Genomic DNA, 22,222 nt, shown 5'->3' with positions numbered 1-22,222 from the left:
ATAATAATACACATGACATGAAGTATTTGATTGTGTATGAGAATTAATTTCTTCAATTATCAGATTTCTTCCCCATACCTTTGTAATCACTTCCATAACCGTTTCAGCAATAAGGTTTTAGTGATGGATCTATAGGGGAGGTCTCATGGACATGTGTTTATAGAGTCGGAATGTTTAAGTTACAACATGCACACCGGTGTGACAAATATTTGTATCTGTTCACTAGCTCAGGGAAAGGAACAAGGTCGTATCGCTTGTCTGATTGCTTGGGACTAAGCAGTACTGCTCAAGTTTTACAAACACTTGCAAACTGCTGGAGGAGTTAAAACAAAGAAATTGAATAATTCATTTACTCAAAAAGATTGCTAGAGGGCCTTAAATATTCTTGGGCCAGGAAAAGGTGCTAAAATCATAGTTGAACTTTTGACAATTCTTTATTTGAGCACGTTTGCACAACGTAACATTTAACTCTGATTCATTTCTCAGTTTTTTGCTTTTTTGAAGTTTGCCAACTCAGTTCTGAGTCATGGGGACAAAGCAGCTTTTCCATATAAGAAGATATCATTGATTGATCCAATATTTTGCACTTTTTTTCCCCTCAACTAAAGCTAATTTCTGTCTTTAATTTTTTTCTTTTTTGAGCATCAGCACCCCAGTCTGATGAAGGCTCTGACATCGATTCTGAACCAGATTTACCTTTAAAAGAAAGCAGCGTCGTAGCAGGACAACCTTCACGGCAGAGCAACTGGAAGAGCTGGAAAGAGCTTTTGAGAGGACACACTACCCTGATATTTATACCCGGGAAGAACTTGCGCAAAGAGCCAAACTCACGGAGGCTCGTGTCCAGGTATGTATTTAAAAGCTGCCTAACGAAGGGAATTTCCTTTTCTGTTAGCACGTCGGGTCCTTTTATATTCTTACGTGATCCACCCCTGGGGTAGAAGGAAAATGTGAAGCTACGTTGTTTAAAGCCTTAGGGGTTTTTGCATCTGTACATGGACGTTGGTTTTCCAACTGTTTAAAGCAACAACTGCTTTGAAAAAAGTTTCGTGTTTTCTCCAGTAATTGTTCCGTACCTACCATGAATATAATAGTGAGCCTTTGGAGAAGAAGGTCTGTTATCCCAGTTTGTTTATTTTATGCATTTGACAGCACTGTGCATATAATCAGATCAGCTGTTGTGCCAGTTTATAGTTAAATAACTGATTTCATCTGTTGTTGTTTGGGTCTTTCAGGCATTAACAGAGGAGAGAAAAACATTTTAAAAAGGACAATGTGTCTATAAAGCCATGCGAGTGAGCAGGGTTACTGGTGCAGTATCTACAGTTTACTTCTAGATTAGCTTTTGAAGTTGACTTGATTTAAACCTTGTAATAGCTCTTTTATCCCCACTGTCAGTTTAATTCAAAAGAAAATAAACCCCCAAATAACTGTTAGGTCTTCACAACTTCACATAGATCTGAATTGTCTAAAACAAGCTAACATGCTGGAGGAGTAAACCATGGAGTTGATTTAAATTTAAAAAAAAAAAAAAGGCATGAACCTGGATTTTCAGATGTCCAAAACCGGGCAAATAGCAGCCAAATAATTCTGGAATAAACTGCACCCCAGAGTTCAGGTTCAGACTAGGACTTACTCTGTTTCATGGCGCAGAAGCACGTCCTGTGAAATGTTTAATACCGCAGGCAGAATCCTCTGCTGCTCTTTCACTACTTGACATCTAAAAGTCATTTGGAAAAGCGCGTCTAGTTGAAATCAGTCCAAGTTGCAAGTGTTTGTAAGCAAATGTGCAGTTGGGTGACAAGCAAAACGTTGTAGCTTGTGATCTAACCAAGGATACAGGTGAACTTGGTTGCTTTGGTGAAACTCTGTTTTTATGTTCTGGCCCTTGGAGCTCAGCCTGAGGCATTCAGACTCTGCAAACCGAAATGAGCAATACAAAAAATCCCTCTGACTTTTTAAGACAAGCATGCCTACTGCAGCGTGGCTGTATTATTATTATTAAGTATCTGTCTTGAAAGGTCCAGACTTTTTCAGTTTTACCTGCTAAATGTTTTTGCAGAAGACTTCACACCACATTTCTTGCAAGTGTTTGTTATGACTGTGAGAGAAAATCAGATGTACGGATGAATTTGTCTGGAAGGCAAACTCAGTGGTGCGTGACTCTCTTCTTAACATGTTTACTAAGTGAAATGCTTGCAAAACAGCTTCATATAGACTTGGGCCAGGTAAGACCAAATCAAGCCCTGGGAATCATCCACGCACAAACATAATAAAGATAACTTCCTACACAAGTTCCGTTAGCAAGACGAATGGGATCTAGGCTATGATGGTTTGGTCTACGTTAGCTTCAGTGGAAAAATACGATAAAATGAAAAAGACCTTGTTCGTGTTTTTCTAAATCAATGACCCACAGCTAGAAGAAAAGCAGAACTCTCATTAACATAACAGCTGTCTTAATGTGGCTTTAACCCTGTGACTTTTTACATTCCTTATGGCTTCCTCGGTTCCCTTGGGACACATCCTGTCTCACACCACTCCTCTGATCTACAGCCTCACGAATTCCCCAGTACCTCTGACATATGGATATTTTACCTAACCCAGCATGGAAGAAAGTTCCCAGTCAATCAATGATTAAAATGCCAGAACAAAACCTTTCTGGATTAAAGATGAGCAGGGGTTGAAGTAGCCAGCCTGTGGGCAGTTTCCTAGTGCACTCCATCTGTCTGGTAGCCTTGAAGCCTGGCAGAGTGATTTAGCAGTGGATTAAGGGATACAGGATTTGCTTTATCAGCATTCAGCACCTCTCTGTAGCCCCTTAAAATAGCCACCTATGATGGGCATGAAATAAAAGACGACCTGTGAAAAGAAAATAACCCGAAGAGACTTGAGGCTGAGGGGGCTGGATAGCCATACTGATGTAGCATTCAAGCTTTCTTAGTCTCACTTCTTTTTTGGTAACAGTATGACAGAGATCAGAGATACCAAATTTTATATGGATATATACACAAAGATCTCTTTGACCGCTTCCCAGTCAAGCATTGTCTAAAAGAGCTAGCTCTTCACCGTCCGAGTCCGGCTGAACCCAGAACATTTTCTTCTCTGGAGCTGTAAGGACTGATTTTGTAGAGTTGTTTTACATTGTCTGGGAAGTTATTTAATTGATTACAACTGGACCAACCTTGCTATTCCCTCAGTCCCTCCATGTAGCACTCGCATCTCATGTTTTGTTTTTTCTACCCTGCCGCCCCCGTGCTTCCCCTCTCCTATTCCCCAAGGCGGTCTCTGAACACCCGTGAAAGGAAGAGTCTTAAACCGCCGAATCATCTATTTTTCTCACTTTCCCACTGTTGAAGGGTAACCAAATGCATGTTTCTAAGCTGGTTGGTTGGAGGGGGGAAGTCGCCTCCGGGCTGAGATCAAACTTAGAACACTTCAGCCCCTACGGGGAATTTTTTGAAAGCTACAAGCAGCTGAAAACAGACTTTTCACTGTGAATGTTATTTGTGTACTTAATCGTGGGGACAGGAAAGGCTTTTGGGGAAAGAAGTGTTGCAACAAACTCCATGTTGCAAGAGTCACGAGATGTGTGACTATAATCATTGCAAATACTTCAGCACTGGGTGTAATAAGGAGTTAAAATGCTCCCTGCAATTCCTCCTGCAGCGCCTTTCCACTCAAGGACCACTGAGTCTTTTTCCCCCGTGTTTGAGCCTAGGTGTCACGCGGAGCCGGGACAACCTCTTCTGTTGCCTCTTCCGCAGGCACCCGGCTCTTTTTGCACGTTAGATGCAGCAGGAAGGGGAAAGTTCTTCGGTCTTGTGCATTCATCAGATACAATTTGGAAACATAAGTAGAGTCCTAAAGGATGACCCTTTATGAAAAAAAGAGAGTAGCAATACCCTGGGAATGTGAAGTTAGATTCACATATTGTGAGTAAAAATGACAACCATGCAGTGCTTTACTGGTCCGGTTTAAAGCCTCATTAAAACCATCATTAAGTTGCAGTGCAGGCCCTTAAGGTCTGTGGCCTATTTTTACTGACTCAATCTGAAGGCGAATTCTAAAAGTGAAATTCTCCCCAGTGTAGATAAAGATCAAAGGCTCTTTCTGAGCTTCAGAGCGGTGCGGTTATGGTTTCTGTAACAAATAGCGCACAAGGAATAGAGTGGGTAGCATCTTTTCTGGCCACTTTTTGATTCCCACATCAGGCTTATTTTTAGACCGGGATGAACTGGGCAAACTTTGGCAGCAGCTTGGAGCCTGTTTCACATTGGCGGCGGGAGGCGTTTAATTTAATCTTTTGATAAAAGCTTTTTAAATAAGGTTCAGGTTTGCCCTCTGGCAGGCGGAGGACCAGGAGCCTGCCTTGGCCGATGGGGACTGGCCGGTCAGACAAATCCTTCTGGGCCGTGTGTTGAAGGCAGGCCTCCCAAATTATCAGAAATGCGATGTGCGAGACCCGCGTCTTGGACCGTGTTGAGGATGTGCCCCCAGCTGCACGGGATGGTGCGGGGCAGGAGGTCCTGCCGTGAGAAGCGGCTGGCAGACGGCCTTCCTGCTCAACCCCAAAAGGCAACGGGAGAAACTTGTTGGGACTCTTTTAGTCCGTGAATAATGGTGAAAAAGCAGGGGAAGTCAGGGAGAATTCTGAAACATGAGTATGTCCTGTCCTGAAGAGACTCTTCCCGGCCAAATCCCAGCTTTAAATTGGTTTGCTTGAAAACTTCCAAAAAGAAAAATATTGTTTAATGAAAGAGCATGTCTTGAAAATTCAGGCAGATCTCTCCAGGCTACTAGGATGGGGTTGAATGTTCCCATGTCAAACTTGTAATCAGCTTGTAAGCTTTTATAAAAAGCTTATTATAGCCTCAGCAAATAAAAGAAGTCCCAAGAGCTCAGAATTCTTGAGTAGCCGGAAGAAAAATGATAATTTTTTTCTTAAGTGCTGTGCTTGCATATTGTTTTCTTTGTTTCGCTGTGGTACAGGGAGGGGAAGAGACGGTTTGGAGAAGATAGTGGAGGGGGGGGAAGGTGAGAGAAGAAATGATGACTCTTAAGCTAGTAGTAAGGTTTGAAAGCTCTGAAGTCCAATCTCCCAGCTTTCACAGTCTCTTCTCAGTAGCTAACAGTGAAAAGCATTCACTGGGAGATCAGGGGGGAGGGAGGACCTGTGCCAAAAAAAAGTCTTTATTTGCCCTCAGCTCCTCTGAAACGGTTTGAGCTTGTACGCTGAACTGCACAGCGCTATGGGGAGATGGGGTACAGGGATGTGGGACAGATTCAGGAACATTTAAGACCTTTCAGCAGATCTTTACAGTTATTCCTGATGTGGTTTATGGAGAATTTATAGTGCCTTTTTTGAGGCTGTGCCTCTTGCATCATATATAGGATAAAGAAGGCAAATGCTGTGTGCGTTCTTGTAGTAGATAACCCTGTAATTGCAGATTCCCCCCCCCCCCCCGGGTAAAGGAGAAATTCTTATGGGTAAATTAGCCAGCTACAATCATATGCAGGCCCAAGAAGACATTTTTAAATATAAAGGAAAAGAAGGGATGTGATTTTGATTCTCTTTTTCTGGTCCCTGCTGCCTGAGGCTCAGATTAGTGGCACTTTAATTTATAAATACACAGTTCAGTTTGCTTATTACTCAATATTTTGCAGAACTATTCAGCTGCAGTGTGGTAGAAGTATTTCTGTAGGACTGAGTCAAAGTCTTTTCAAAGAAACCTATGAGGGTTGAGTATGTTGGATCGCAGCGGGAGGTGGTTGGAAGTCCTCGTTCCCTTTGGCACAGCCTAGTGGTTTTTTGGTCTTCTTTTTTTCTTCTTTTTTAAATTTTGTTTGTGTGGTTTTCTTTTTTTTGTTTGTTTGTTTGCTTGCTTTAAAAGAACTCTGGTTTCCATCACGTTGATAATTCCGTGTATCCCAACCAGCGTGACTTCCCGTCGCCATAAACAACAGCTCCCGGCAGACCCCAGGCGGAGAACCTGCAGCCTCGCGGCGTTCCCACTGGTGGTCACGGCAGGTCGTTCTCAGCAGGCTAGCAGCACCGCTTTGGGGTGCTGCGAGGAAACAGGCTGACCCATGGCGTGCCTCTGTGCGTCGGAGGCTGGGGGGGCGTGGACGTCGCAGCCAAGCTGATTTACCAACTAGTTGTTGCTAAAAAGCAATTCCGTTTCTCCTCTTTCTTCCTCCTACGGCTGGTCCCTGGCAGTGCTCTCCCTGGAGCTCATCTGATACCATGGCGAGCCAGGATGGAAATTCACCCTACTGCAAAAAAAGAAAAGGGAAGGAAAAAAAACCACCTTTTTTCCTTTTTTCCGTGCTGTTTTGTGTTCTCTGAATGAACTCCCAGTCGGGTCAGGCAGGCATAAGAGCTGTTTGGCCTGGCGAGAGGGTGAAAGTGCCTGCACAGGCTGCTCTGAAGGCTGCTGAAGTAAATGTAGGTCCGGCATCGACAGGGACTGCAGGACCGGGCGCTGCGGGTGTCGTTAGAAGTCACGCTGCCGTGTTTCGCAAAGGTAACGGAGTCGCCTCTGTCGGGGCTGGTGCAGCCCAGCTTCACTACCAGTTTCCTCATGCAGCCTCCCCTCTTCGCAAGGCAGCCCCGCTGCTTCTGGCACACCCCAAATTCACTCCCTCATGGCACACCCACCAAGGACTGCTGCTTCCAGGACCGTCAGGCTTTATTTTGGACATGTGAATTTTGGGGGAAGGGAGAGGCGGGGAATAGGGGGGTGGGGAGGCAGTTACCATGAAAAATATCGTAAGGCAAAAAGGGGGGCAACCCCCCCCCATCTCAAATTAAAAGTGCCGTTAACAATACATCAGTCTTTTGACTTTGTGTGGTTTTGGCACTCATGCTTGCAATGGTCAGGACTGTGTTTAACAAAATATCCACGGGTTTCCTGCAAAATTCACATCTCGAATGTTTTGCCCTCTTGGTTCAGAGATCTTTTTGCCTTAAAAGCACATAGAGCACTCTGTGTTTATGATCAGACTGTTGAAATGTCAAGGCTAATTACACTAGTGTGTTCCCAAGTGAATAAATGCATCTTTTAAAGCATATCCTGTTGAGATCAACGAACTAAGATGTTGGCGTGATCACTTGCAAACTACTTAAAGGAAAAATGGTAATAAAAAGCAGAATCTAAATATTGGAAAGTAGAGATGGGAGAAACCTATTAGTTCACCTCATCCATTCTACGTTGGTGCAAAATACATTTTTATATATTCTGTTGGGGACTGATTTCTCTTTTGGTCAGTCCAGTTCCAGATGCTTGAAAAACTGGAGCCTCCAATACTTACTTCCCTTAAAGGGCTATTTTTTTTCCCCCTTTTTCCTCTACATTTCATCCTCTTCAGTTCTGTTTTTGAGATGTACATTTTGGCCAGACACCCGGGGTTCAATTTTGTTTCCAAATCATCTGGGTAATTTACATTCCATCTTTGAAAGTGACATAGAAACTAGGGAGCCAGAGCCTCACTAAAATAAATGTGACTTGGCTTCTGGTGCAGACATCATCGCGTTTGGATGCTTGGGTCCCTCAGACAAGCCGTGTTTCCTCTGTCCGTGTCTGCATTTGCACAGCACCAAGCACAATGCTGACCTAATTTAGAGCTCGGACTCCTTCAGACACAGTACCGTTCGTGCAAGAAGGCTATATTTTGAGTCTGCAAAATGCACTAGCTTGCTTACCCGCTGCTTTTGCTTCCACGGGTGAATTTGGTGTGGTAGTGGCGATTTGAAGTACTGTCGAGGGTTGGTCTGCCTTCCACCGAGATCCGTGCTGTTGCTGGTGAAGGCAACGCACAAGATACGTTAGTTCGTCCGATGAAGTAGGCGTAGACGGTTCAGAGTTGGTTTTCTGTTAGGCCCACTGCAGGGTGGCACTTTCTCACGGTGTGAGACTTGTGATCTGCCCCAGGGGCTGCGTTGCACTCGGAGCATCTCCGCACCCAGGGGATGATCGCTCCCCTCTCGGAAGGGAGGCCGTGGGAGAACAGGAGCATGTTATGGGGAACCTGCTAGGTTTGAAAAGGCCACTCGTAAGATGAGGATTCTGTCACGCTGGTGGAAGTTGAAATTTGCTGAACATAAGAGGACATTGTGTTTAAATCATGTTGGAAATGTACAGACAAAAGAAAATGTTTCCTCGGGTGTTTACAATATGTTTCTAAGCAGACACATTGGCTTGTGGTGACTAGATTTATTTTTGAGTCTTGGCTTGATATTGGCAAAACTTTTCAAGATTTCTTTAATTAGTGGTAGTAGTGCACATGGATTCTTTGTGATATGTGCTGATTTAAAAAAAAAAACAAACCTGAACTCTTGAGAATAAGTTGTTAGCCAAATGTAGTCTAAGTGAAATACTATGATTAAAAAATAATAATAAAATAAATCATTTCAGTTAACGTAGGAATCATATAACTGCTACTGAGTAAAGTTTGGGATCTGGCTAATTTTAATAAACATTACATAAAATGTAAATAAAATATTTAGTTTTGAGTAATTTTTTCTTGATTTTTCCAAAACCCATTTTCAATTTTGTTTGTATTTTTTTCCTCCTGTCTTACTGTTACATTATTTCTTCTTTGTGTTCTGTCACACACAACATCTGAAACCTGCAGTTATCTGATATAAAATAGAGTTAAAGACAGTTGCAAACCAAATCTCAAGCCATGACAGTAAATAGTAACAATAGTAAAAACGATGGTGTTAAAACATCCAGAATTACAGATTCAGAGCTTCAGTGTGTTCATCTGTAGAAACGTGCGATGGTAAGAGTTGGGGCCGCACTTATGGTCATTTTAAAGATAAATAATTTTTAGTATTTTTACCAGGGATGGTCCAAAGCCTGTTAAAATCAAAGTGAAACAAGTACGTATGTGGATCGGACCCCTGGTGCTTACTGTAAAGGTGTGGGTTGTTGGGTTTTGGGTTGGTTTTGTTTTGTATTTAAATGTGCCTCTACCGTCCTGTAGTGACGAGCGCGCGTGGTATTAGTGGCAGTAAGACGCACGCTGCAGTTTTGAATTTGTTCAAGGGGTTTTGGTGAGTTAATTTTGGACTAACTCCGGTGCTAGCCAGGTGCCATCTGCCTTCCTGCTGCCCGGGGAAAGTAAGAAGCCAGGGCAAGCGGCAGAAGGTGTGTGCTGCGGCTGATGGGGCAGCGAGGCAGCGGAGTGGCAGTGGCCGGAGCCGACGAGCCTGGAGTCACGGCTGCGCCAGCAGCGTGTGACACGGGTGCCGGTCAAGTAGCACCCATTTAGCATGTCCCGATCGCATGGGACCGAGGTGGCAATACACAGCCTTGTTTCTGCAGAGCCCAGGCAGGTTCCTGCACCCCTGCAGAGTCCCACTTAATTTGGGTGGGGGTCCAGGCAGCAACAGAGCTCTGCGCAAGGATGTTCATCGCGGGGATGCTGTAGACTTTTTGATACCATTGAACGTGTCCCTTTCAGGGATGTTTAATACATATCTGCGGTTCTGGAAAAATGCAAATCTATAAAATGAGCCAAAATCTATCTGCAAATAAAAGCATAAAACTTGGCATTAATGCAAATCGCTCGCTACTGAATTGAAGTCTGGGATTTGACTCATTTTAATAAAGATCTAGGGCTTGAAGGCAAATGCTTATCTGTAGAGGAAACAAAAATCTCGTTACCTCATTTTCCTCAGTGAAATCCACTCACATAGTGTAGTTCAGTTAGTGTTCCCAAAGCATTTGAAGATCATCAGATAACCCTCTTGACCTGAAGAAGGGAGAGTGTCATGGAGAAAGCCATAGTTAATGACATGGGTAGGCTAATTACAACATGTTTGCTGTTCTCTGCTCCCTGTCTGACCTCCATTATCCTTCCTAAGTGCTCTTTGGCTCTTTAGCAAAGCCTCTTCCTTCCTTTTCAGCGTGTCTTGCCCCTTTTTCCTTTTCTTTGGTCATCTTGAAAAGATACTGCTGCAGGAGTGTGAGACTGGTGGGCTTTGGGAGACATAAGCAGGTGGAAGGAGTCTGTGAGGACTAAATAAGAAATTTAGACTTAAATGTCAGTGAGAGAAGCAAAGGGTACAGAGAAAGGCAAAAAAGGACGTAGATGTCTATAGGATGAGAAAGTAAAAAATATTGCTGAATCTAGCTAGACCCATCCTCAACTATTGCTCATGGCAGGTCTCACATCTCCACCCTGGTGCCTCGTCCCTGCCAGCTGCTGTCAGAAATGGTTTGCGTGGAGGCAGAGGGAGGGTTAGCATGTACAGCAAAAAACCAAGAGAGGGATTCCTGAGGTAGAACAGAGCCTCCATCTATCTCTCTGTCCTAAATCTTAAACCGGAGTGGGAGTGTGTAATTGAGGAGTAGACGTTGTGGCCAAAGGGGAGGAGGCAGCTGTGTGAACTGAGCATCTCATTCTGAAAAGAGGATGAGGCCAGATCAAACTACAGGGTGACAGATGGCCCACATCAGAAACCAGATGGCCCAGTGAGTCCCACCATTCCTGCTATGCAAGCGGAAGAGAAGCCCACAGTGTGGTCCAAAATGTTGTTACACTCTTTTGTAAGGGCCACTCGTGGTTTGTAAATGATGTTGCGCCTAGAAATCCAGGCTGCGATGGCTGATTCATAAGCCAGCACGGGCTGCTTGCAGGAAGGGTGGCAAGATCTGAGACCCAACTTACTTTTACAAATACGTCCACATGTGACTCATCAGCTCGCATGCCTCGGTGGCTTTCTGGCCAGACTGCCTTACAGGCTGTGCAGATGTACCTCGTAAGATGCTAACGCTCAGTTAAGGTCTTATCTAATTGATGGTATCCACGGATGATCATTGCAGCTGCTTCAGGGTGTACAATGATGAGTAACTGTCTGGTTGTTTGCAAACATGTGTAGCCTGCGTTATCTCAAACGACCTTTCTTTTCTGCAGTGGTCCACCTCATGGACCTGAGTGCTGTAATCTAGAAGTTGCTCTAAACCTGCAGCAGGGCAGCGTGGATGCACGCTGGTCCAGGCACCCCTGCTGTGGCTGGTTGCCCTTCTGATTTGTGGCGTGTGTAATCACTGTAATATCAATATTAACCTATGTGTTTTGCAACTCTTATTATGTCTGCAGTTGTGAAGTATTGCCTCGTCCTTTCTTGGAGGCAATAAGAGCCATCCAAGACTCGGAAAACTTAAAACATGAACTGAGAATGACGTGAAGGAAAGCAGATTTATAGCTAAAATGTCCTACTAATCCAAACCCCATCTGTTTGGTACCCAGTCCTGGGAACAGATTTCAAAGTGGTTCTGAAATGCAAATCTAGTACTGAAATTCTGATCTACTGTTAATGTCAAGTTTATTAAGAGATGTTTTGTACATATGTGAATACATGAAAACTTGCTGGGAGGGATGTGTGTGTTTTGTACGCGGGGCTTGTATTTTTCAAATTAAAAGCTTAAAGTTCTGTTGATCATTAGGGCAATATAGTATCCCAACATATTCCAACAGCGCGTTAAGCGATGCCGCTAACTTGTCAGCAAATTAAATATAAAGACAATACAATCCAGACCGAATAGCTTTGGCTGGCACTTAGATCAAATAGAGAGATGTTTTCCCTTTCTCGTTAAATCTGGCACAATAAGGATAGCGATTGATAGCCATTAAAAGCAGTAAAGCTCGAAAGCATTAGTCAGCTTGCTTCTCAGGAGAGGCTGTATTTGAGAGGAAACTAGGGTTCGGGATTCCTGTGTCCTGTCTGTTGAACCATGGAAGTGTGTGCCAAGGGCTCCTTTCTCCTCTAGGAGCTCTGAGCCCAGTGTGCATCTTCTGTCTCTCTCTTCTCGGACACTGAATGCATTTGAAATACGATGCCATTATTTCTGATGCACCCATATTAAATGTACAAAAATCAAATGTCCCTAATTAAAACATTTGTAGGTCTGGTTTAGTAACCGTCGCGCTAGATGGAGGAAACAGGCAGGAGCCAATCAACTGATGGCTTTCAACCATCTGATCCCAGGAGGATTTCCACCCAGTGCCATGCCAACTTTGCCGACGTACCAGCTCTCTGAGCCCTCCTACCAACCCACCTCCATACCCCAAGGTACAGTAGCCAACAGGTACTTGGTTAAAATAGTGTTATTGGGGGTTTCCTCTGTTGATCCACTGTAGAAACATTTTCTTCTCTAACGTAGAAAAAGGGGCGTTCGCTAATTTAGGGTCTGAGGTCAGTGAGCTCATTGCAAGCCTGCTTATTTTAAGCATGTAAGAACTCGGGTTTGTTTTGCTGCAAGAAAGGGCTGGTTACATGTGAAGGGTGCTAGCTAGAGAAACGGTAGCCTGGTGCACAGCAGAGGTGCCGTGTTCGGTAAAGCGATGTACACGCTTCCCTACCCTTCCGCTGCGTTGGCCTCCTCCGCTGAGAGTGCCTGGCAGACTGTTGGTGTATGTTTTTGCCAAGCCACGTTCTAATTAAGGGAATTTTGCAAAGCCCAGGGCTTCTCCCATCCATAGCTAGGTTTACTACAAATCGTGGCAGAATTCCTGTGCTGTGACCAGGAGGTGAAAGCCTGTTACCAGTCTTCTAAACAAATAAAGCTTTTCCTTATATATATATATAAAAGTAGTATATTACATCTTATATATGATATATATAGAAATATAAATTTTCTTTTTAATTTTGCTGTAGCAATTCTGAACATATGTACCCACTAAGGATTGTCTGAAAACTGCATGTGTCTGTTGTTATAATTTTTACAGTCTTAAGAATTTTAATGTAATTTAACTGGCCAGTTAAATATCCAGCAATATTAAAGACTTACCTTTCTATTTAACCGGTATTTACATGCAGGTCCTGATGCAATTCTGTCAAGTTGAGCTTCACATAATGAACTTATTATGCCAGAAAAAAGGAGGAAAACATATCAACATGTTTCTTTTGCTTCTAGCTGTGTCTGATCCAAGCAGCACCGTCCATAGACCTCAGCCTCTCCCTCCAAGCACTGTACACCAAAGCAGCCTCCCTTCGAATCCAGAGAGCAGCTCTGCCTATTGCCTACCCAGCACCAGGCATGGATTTTCCAGCTATACAGACAGCTTTGTGCCTCCGTCCGGGCCCTCAAATCCCATGAACCCTGCCATTGGCAATGGCCTTTCACCTCAGGTCAGTCCTGTGTTTTCAGACAGAGGATTTGCTGTATACCAGAACCAAAGAGTCTATTCCCTCAGGCCACAGTATAATGAATTGCCAAATTTAAACCATAATGTATTCTTTATACAAGCCACATGATTTCAGTTTGCTAGTTTCCTTCTTTTTTCATTTTTTTCCTCCTACTGGCTGAATCAAGAGTCAGAGCTTATATTTAATTTCAAGTGATTTATAATGTAATCATGCATGCTTCGTGTTTACATTCAGTTGTCAAGCGTTTGTAATGTACTGCTGTTTTCCTGAAGATCCATGGCTAGGTACAGCAAGTAGGTCAGGTAGATTTTCCTAGAAATAAAATATCTCTTTAAGGTAACCTCACCAAGGTTTTACCGGATGGTCCAGGAAAATTACAGGCGAGTTGTACGAGGAGAGTTCCAAGGGCTGAGCAGTACACATGGAGATGAGCCGTAATCGAGTTATAAATACATAAATTAGGAGTATTACTGCTCTTTGGCAATATATAAATGCATGAATACCATAATTGTTTTTCTAATTTGCATGAGCTCTTTTTAGGAAATCATGTTAATAAATTGCCTTGATAATTGAGTGTCAAAAGGTTGGTTAAATTTTCCTACGCGCGGCATCTGTCTGAAGCTGACATTATTAGTTAAAGCTTGAATAGATGGTAGTTTATTTTATTAGCGAGAGCTTTGCCCAGGTGCTTGGAAAGAGATGTCCACTAAATTCTGAGAAGTCACAAAGAGGATGCAATCTATAATTACAATCAGGAATCTCTTCAGGGCTGAAAGTGAGAGTTTTAACAGCTTTATCTTTTCTACCCTTTTTTCCTCTCAGTGGTTAGAAAAACAGAGAGAAGCTCAGAATGACACAAATGAAAAGTGAAAAGACAATTATACTCAATTACACACTAATCACTGACTATCACCACTGCCGAAGCAGGGAGAGGGCATTCTAATAGGCAGAAAATGAGATTTTAATGGCACAAAGGGTGGCCAAAATAACGACTCGTATATCTTTGCCTCCTTGGTTTTCTTCAACTTGTGGTTTGCATCTCGGGAGTACAGTTCCTGGTTCCTGTGCAACGGTGATAACTCTGTGCAGCTGAAAAGTTCAAAGGCACTGGAGTTGAAAAGAATGAATAACAAAGGCAATGAAATAAACATTTTTGCCCAAAGGCAAAAGTTCATAAACCCTTTTTTGTAACAGTAAATGTAATTAAGTTTCACAGATTCCTATAGCATAGAGAGGGGTACAAAACTTTATGGCTTGAAACCTCAGGAAAAAAATACCGACAGAAAAACAAACGGATGTGCTTCCAACAAGACTTGAATGGATTTTGTTCGAAAGAATTCTGATTTCTAAATGCAATCTCCAACCAAAGCCATGACATTACATTAGTTGCTTAATTTTTTTTTTTTTAAAATGGCCAGTTTCATAGTGTGCAAGGCTTCCACAATTTTGATGTAAACATCTTTCTGGGATTCAGTGTTAATCCATCAAAAGTAGTTGTTAGTGTCAGTTTAAACGTATGTTGGTTCTGGCTATGGAAAATGTGGAAATTTTTTTTTTTTTTCTTCTTTTCACAAAGCTTTTTTTGTCCATGTCACAGAAGTGGGGCAAAACAGTAAAGAAATCTTGTGGTGTCTGGGCAAAGTGGGACAAAAAAGTGAGGCCAGGTTTCCTCCCCCCCAAGTCTTGCTGATTTGAGGTTTGATATAATCAAAAGGAGATCCCGGAGCAGATTAGACGTCTTTAATCAGTTACTGTGCTTCTTTACACCCAGCCCTGTCTTTACACTATGAAACTTCTGGGTTTTGTTGTTTTTCCTTAGACTTTTGAAACCTTTGCCTACCCCGGTGCTTTTAGCTCCTGGCCTTATCCTGCACCTCTACCAAGAGGTTTAGGAGAAGGCTGATCACTCAAAAGCTGACGTTGTGTTCATCACTGAACGCGTACAGGAGATTACTTATATCCATTGAGATTTTGAACAGCTTCTTGGCAACTGAATGATTACCTTCGCTGGCTGATAAAGATCTTTCCATCAAACAAACAAACAAAAACCCCAGCCCTAAATTCATGCGGTGTTACCAACGGCTCCTCTAAAACAATTTTGGGGCCTAAACAATGACTTAGAGACATGTATAAAATGTGTGTATGTATAAAATGACATACCTTAGGCTTTGTGTTTATAGAAGGGAGTGATACAGCCTCAAATATGTAAATTATGTGCAACAAATTGTGGGACTCTAGCAAAACAGCGATCGTGCTTTACGCCCGAAAGAAGAGCCTCAGACGTCGGTCACGTACGTGCGACGTTACTGTGTGTGAAATGCCCCTTAGTCGCGGGGTGTGTCGCAGTGCCTCCCCTCGTCACGCTTCCTCGGGGCTCTTCCCGCAGGCGCCCAGGTGGCCGGCAAGTCGAAAGCCCGTTCTGTGTTGGGGATTTCATGAAGAGAGAGAACCAGGAGTTTTCCTGCTGAGTGGGCATGTTGCAGTGCCCTGCCTGCGTGCGTGGAATTTAGATGAGAAGGAAAGAAGGTCTTTTTACTAGCCGGTGGATTTTTGACCACAATAAATCTGGGTGTGTGAACCATTAACATAATGTTTCCACCCATCAATGTCCTCTCAGGCAAGCGCTCTGTGGACGTACTGTGTGTAAAGCTGAATTTACGGTGACTGAGGGGGGAGCGGGGGCTTTGTCTGAAGCCCAAATAATCTTTTGTGATTTAAAAAAAAAAAAAAACCCTCAGAATGTGCAGAACAAAATCTAATATTAAGATTCATGGGATCATATTCTTACCAGACTTAAACCTCCTTTTCCCCTTTGACTTCAGTTTATTCCAAATGAGGGTCTGACACGCAGACCCCCGGGGAAGCTTTATTTTCCATGCAGGATGTTTCCTTTCTAACTGTGTTCTTGAGCATGATGGACAAATACGTTGTTTCAGGCAAGCACTGGGTGAAGGCAGAGGACAAGGGGAGGTGGCTAGGGTGCTGTAACTTTATTTTTATCGTGTTAGCCGTGAACTTGGAAGTTAGAGAAGACCGTATGTTTTGGTCAGGTTTAGGAAGCAGAATGCTCCATAACATACCTGTCTTTCAGGCTGGGAAATGAAGCGTTTTCTTGTTTAAAAGAATAAGGGACTAGAAAGAGTCCCACCTTGTTAATACTATTCAGCACTTTTTTAACATCAAGACAAGGTCTGCAGATCTCTTCCAGATGACTGATTATTCTCCTCATTCCTCTGGTTTACTCGTTGCTACCTGGCTGTGATGAGAAGAACCTCTGTCTTACAGGCCTGCAAAGGGTTGACTTTTGTGGGAAAAAGACAGGGATTAATGTCTCGGGGAACTGGTAGCCAGGAGTGTCCTCGTTTGTATTTCATGAAAAAGCAACCAAACTGCAAGCACGCCATCTCAGCCAGAGCTTTTTAAGTATAATGTCAGAATGGAGATTATTGGTGTGTAATATATGTAAATTGCATATTTTTATGTTTTCCATGCCTATTATGCAGCTTCTTGGCTTTCATGCATACGTTTATGGGAATATTGTATTTCCTTTTCAAATTAGGTTTCAGTTGCTTGGTGCGTTTTCTTTTAACAAACATTTGTTAACTCAAAATTATTAGGGAGTAGCCTATCTATGTGTTAATGTGTGTGTACGGGACTTAAGTGTGCCTCTGAATTGGCGTGTCCCTTTCTGATCCCGGCATTAACAGTCATCGCCGGTTCTTCCATGGAAAGCGGAAGAACGACTGCAAAAACACTTGTCTCGCAGCTGCAGGTGTATGGTCGTACTAGAGAGCAGATTGTTTTTAAGGCAGGATATCAATATTTTGAACTGCTTCATTTAAGATAAGGGAAAAGGCTTTTCCGGCGTACACGGGCATCCCTTGACCTTGTCATGTGCTTTTTATTAGTGGCAAAGCAGCAGAGTTTGCGCTACAGCAGGCGGTTCAGGCAGTTCGCTGGTTTTGAAGCGTGCCATTTCGGACTGCTCGTGGATTCAGATGGAGCAGCGATACTCTGCTCGCATTGCTGCCCGCGAGGCCACTTGCTTCCTGTATTGAACCCGTAGGATACCCAGACTTAAATAGTACTGCAGTGTTAAGTTTTTACTGGAAAAAGAACAACTGTGCATAACCCGTCTCCTGCTGGAAATAATTTTTTTTTTCCTCCTTGCCCTCTAGAAAACTTCTCGCATCTACTTTTTCCTCTTCCTTGTCATCTTCCCCCATAATTGAATCAAACCAGTAACTTTAAAGGCTGCAGTTTCAAAATGGGAAGTGGACTGAATGTTGAATGGGTTGTGGAGAAGGTCATAACAGTCTTTAACAAAGTTTGCAGTTCTCATGCCGTTACCTGGAGCTCAGGAATAATCTTGATAAGAAAACTCCAAACTTTTCTGTGAGCAGCAGTAAAGATGCAAGCTGTTTCAAGGTTTCTTTCTTCTACTGTCAAAACATTTCACTGCCTGAGTTTCAGAATTATCCCCTAACTCTTTTTGGTGAGATAGATCTTAGGCAATTGGCTTCTCTTAAGTCTTTGAGAGCACTTGGTTTTCATTAACCTGAAGTATGGATCTGATGGCAGCTGTCGAATCAGTTAGATATGTTCATATTGTCTTGTTAACTCTGCTTTTAAGGGAAACACAGGAACCAGTGGCTAAAAACTTGCATTCCCTCATTAAGAGGGACAGGAGGAGGGGGGGGAAGCAACTATTAATTTATTATACTTTTTCCTATACCTTCTGTCGAATGAGTGTCCAACTGGTTGCCCACAGAAACATTTCATTTGGATCCCAGTCCCACACCAATGAGCAGCTCATGATCTTGGTCACAATGAACTTGGCTTTGAGAGCTCTTCGCTTAATGACCCAAGAACATGAGACAGAGGTCAGGGATTTCTTTGTGAGGAAGAAACTTAATTCACATGATATAATTTTCGTGAGCACAAGGTGGGGGGTTTTTTTTGTTTGTTTTTATTTTAAAAACAAGTTCAGCCAATGGTATTGATTATTTCTGTTTCTGGAGTAGGTACAAATAGATGGGATCCAATAGTTTTGTAATTGTTATCGTGCAAGAATAATAACATTTATTATTCGTTTGGTAAATATTGCAATATTTTAAATACTATAATTATATATGTATATGGACTATAACATGATATATTAATATAGCAACAACAATAAACAGGTGACCTTACATTTTGAACGTCCACCTTAACTTCTGTCTCTGGGCCTATTTCCACCTCCATCCCCATCATGCCAGAAAAGCTGGGGGGGTGGGTGGGGCTTCAGCCTTCAAAAAACAGATCTTCTCTTACAGCTCCGGAATCTTACATGGAGATAGAAAAAAAAGCTCTGGACTTTTCTGGAAATTTAAGCCGATTGTACTGTAACTTTATTAAAATAAATGTTTAGAAATACAATAAAAAAATATAGAGATCTTAAATACAAAAACGTAACAGTAAAATGACACAATATATATAAAACATATCAGTTTCTTGGTTTTCTTAACCCTTTTTTAATGATATTGCTCGCAAAACTGACTTACCTTCCTCCATAGACTGTATGCAGGCTGAGTATTCGGCATCACTGCAACCCTTAAAATATTTTTTAACTATTGCTACACGTAGGAGTTCAATTTGAACCACTTGTTAAGTGAAAGTATGAGTCAGCCCTTCATAGAGTATATGACTGGCATGCATTGGTGAACTTCTAATTCTTTAATGAATTTACGAAATAGAAGTATCAACAGGAATCTGAATACTTGCATATTTATTCAATTAAGGACTGGTATATGAATGAGGGCTTTGTGATGAGTAATCACAGATGGCTCCCTTGAGTCCTTAATTATGCTCTATATTTTAGATTTCCAAAGAAAGGTACTAAAAATACCATGGCATGATTCAGTGAAAAGCATGTACTGCAGTGGGATCAGAAAGAGCAGAATTTCATCCTTAGCAAAGTCACTCTAGAAAACCATGTATCCGTCTTTAAATGCATGGGGCTCAATTTCCTTCAAAACTGTCTACCCCTCTAGAGAGAACTGTTTTATTTTTATCTTGATTTTTGCCAGGACATCAGTAACAGTAATAATTTTCTTCTAAAAGAAAGACTGAGTGCTGGGTCAGGATATGAAGAGCCTTCCTCTAGTCAAAATAGCAGAATGCTTGTTTTTCCCCAGTGCTGGTTAGATTGGAGGCCCTGGCAGGTACATTAATGGGAGCCTCGTGAGTGAACCCTTCCTTACTGGTTGGATTCCTCCAGTTACGCTTGTCCGTTATCTTTTTTTCCCCAGGTTTATGTATAACTTATTGCTGTTACCTAAATGGCTAGGATTTTGTAGCAATTTCCTGTTGGCAAATCCAGCCCTGTAGGTGTAGATCGTGCAATAGCTGCTGTTGTAGGGCCAAACGCTGAGTTTGGTGAGGGTCCTCCTGTGAAAGCTTTGCAGATCCCATCCCCTGGCCATCTGCCAGCAAAAAAAATTTGAGTACTGTTTGAAATAATAATAATAAAAAAAAAGTGTAATTTCTGTTTGTTTTGCTTTCAGAGGGAACAAACCTGTGTATCCCAGTTGTGGAGGGGAAGGTGCGTGAGAGCCCAGCTAGAGACAGCTGGGCTGGTTTTCATGATGGCCGGAATCCTTCTGTTGTGTTTTGGGTTGAGTAGAAGGGGGGAGGAGAAGAGTTCACAGGCAGAGAGCAACATAATCTCAAATTGAGGCTTGTTATGAACTGTTGTACGTAATACTGCCATATTTAAGCATTTAAACTCACGAGTCTACAGTCTCCGAGACTGCCTGAAAAAGTTTTGAGATGTTTAATTTTATATATACACACTTACAAATTCATATATATATATATGTTGATATAAACATTGTGAGTATATGTTCCTCTTCGGGCTTTCTGTTTTACTTTTTCAGTTGTCTTGACATTTTCCATCCAACCAGGAGCTAGATAATTAGCTTCTCTTTGAATTATTTTGATAACGTTACCTAGTCCTGTGACTCCATGATCTAGCACCTGAAAAAAGACACGGGTTCAATGACAGACTGTGATAATGTTGTGAACATTAGTAATCTCCTGTAGATAAAAATATAATTCATGAAGGATCAAGTTATCCTCTTAATTACCCTAAATGTACACCAGTGCACCTTCTCTCATTTCAGTGTAGCTACCACTGATGTCCAGTGGTGTGAAATCAGCATGAGGTCTCATTTGGTATGAGGATGCAGAAGGTCAGATCATCAGATGTTCAAAGTCAGTGTATTTGCTCCTATTTTCATTAGCCAAGTATGTGGTTCCCAGTGCTTGCCGTTTGGCACGAAAATGCTTTCTGTTGGGTTTCTTCCTATATTTGGCAGAAATACTCATCTATATAAAATGAATCGGCAATGTGGTTCTAGGATCCTATAGGTATAGATCCATGTAGTTAATTAATTTCACTTAATCTTCTAAATCTCTCATTCTGATGCATTAGAACCATCCTTTCTGTGTTCTTTCTTGTGCAATATTTTGGTTTGGAGAGCTTTTTCTACAGTGAAAAGAGTTAACAGCAGGTAACGCCATTCATCTCGGAAGGAGTTTGAAATTTTCAGTGTTAGTGATGAATGAGGGTATCTGACCCACATCTGTTTTACATTAGAATGGAACATTGCCCTGACATCGTTAGGAGCATTTGTCAAGATTCCCTGGACAGAGCTTCTGTAAATTACATGCTGCAAATGTGTCAGGGTCAGATAAGAGGATATCATTAACTCCACTAAAGTTTACTCATGATTCTGTCAGTTCAACTTAATACGTTAACTGCCAACAATTTTCCTTGAGCTGTTTCATTAAATCTTTCATTCACAGGAGGAGAAAAAAAATTGTATCACTGTACCCAAAAATATTGCACATGTTCCTTTCTCATAAATCATATTAATTGCAGACATGGTCACAAAGCATATTAAATGCAGGCATGCGTAAATGAATTAAAACATATGAGAATTTTATTGTGCCTATGGTAGGTCCCACATCCTAAAATACCAACCACATTAACAGGCATAGTGTTTCATTTAAATAGAATAAGCTTTTTCTCAGTTTAATGGCCTTTATTTTGTTGATAATAGAAGTATTTTCTAATAGCCGATAATGGACCAGATGTTGCGTACATGGTCTTTAAGACTTTCCTCATTCAATTTCTCCTCTTCTTTCTGGATCATATCCTCGGCTAGTGATGCGGTGCTGACCCCTCCAGCAAGGGATTTGTCCTAGTGAATATTTTGGGTTGCTTGGGATGTGCTCTCTGAAAACTTTTCTGTAGAGTTTGGTTGTTACAGCTCACTGTGTTCTCTTTGCTTACTCCTAATCATGCCTTTGTTTTCCAATAGAATGGAACTATTTTATCAATTATATATACCGTCTTCTATTGTATGAGCTCAAAGGCTATGCATTTGACTAGAGGAAGGCTCTTCATATCCTGACCCAGCACTCAGTCTTTCTTTTAGAAGAAAATTATTACTGTTACTGATGTCCTGGCAAAAATCAAGATAAAAATAAAACAGCATTTCTGCGTGTGTTTTTAAAAAATGAGAACAAAATATGTGTAGCCAGAAAACTTACAGCCTGATTTTTTTGCATTTATAGGAGTTCTTCTCTAAAATAAATTGAATAGTTACAGCAGCATTTGGTCCTAGGTGTTAGATCAGCCCTCGATTTTTCTTTCAACTTCTTTGGGATCCGGATCTGTGAGGCTGACAATTACTACTTCGGCTTTCCCAAAGTAATTCAGAGGGAAGTACATATTTTCTAGCAATTTGGATGGTACATGGATTGAATAAATTTATTGTCTTCCTTAATTATGTAAACCAATCAGATCTGTTTACCTGTTTAGAACTGTACTGTTTCATGCCAGCAGCAGATCCGAGTCGCAAAACCCAGATCTTCGTGTGTCTCTGGTACACCGCTAAGCTGAGGGTGCTGAGCATCTTGCAGACATGGCCCGTTAATGGCTTTCTAATTGATTAGGTGAAAGTCAGCCATGCCCTTCCTGTAACTCCTTGTATGGGTGATAAGGTCATGGCACAT

At 42.0% G+C, this 22,222-nt stretch overlaps 1 protein-coding gene across 1 annotated transcript in view; it reads left to right on the top strand.

Moving 5' to 3' along the window:
* The window catches only part of PAX3 (paired box 3), an 80,228-nt gene that overhangs the window by 54,032 nt on the left and 3,974 nt on the right, over nt 1-22,222 (top strand). Inside the window, 4 exon segments of the mRNA XM_076340621.1 lie at nt 643-696; nt 699-847; nt 11,917-12,082; nt 12,927-13,141. Coding sequence (XP_076196736.1) covers nt 643-696; nt 699-847; nt 11,917-12,082; nt 12,927-13,141 — 584 coding nt within the window.

Source organism: Aptenodytes patagonicus, chromosome 6 (genome assembly GCF_965638725.1).
Source record: "Aptenodytes patagonicus chromosome 6, bAptPat1.pri.cur, whole genome shotgun sequence".
In the NCBI taxonomy this organism is placed as follows: domain Eukaryota; kingdom Metazoa; phylum Chordata; class Aves; order Sphenisciformes; family Spheniscidae; genus Aptenodytes; species Aptenodytes patagonicus.
Note: the sequence above shows the minus strand (reverse complement) of the source record. Positions and strands in the feature narration are given on the sequence as shown.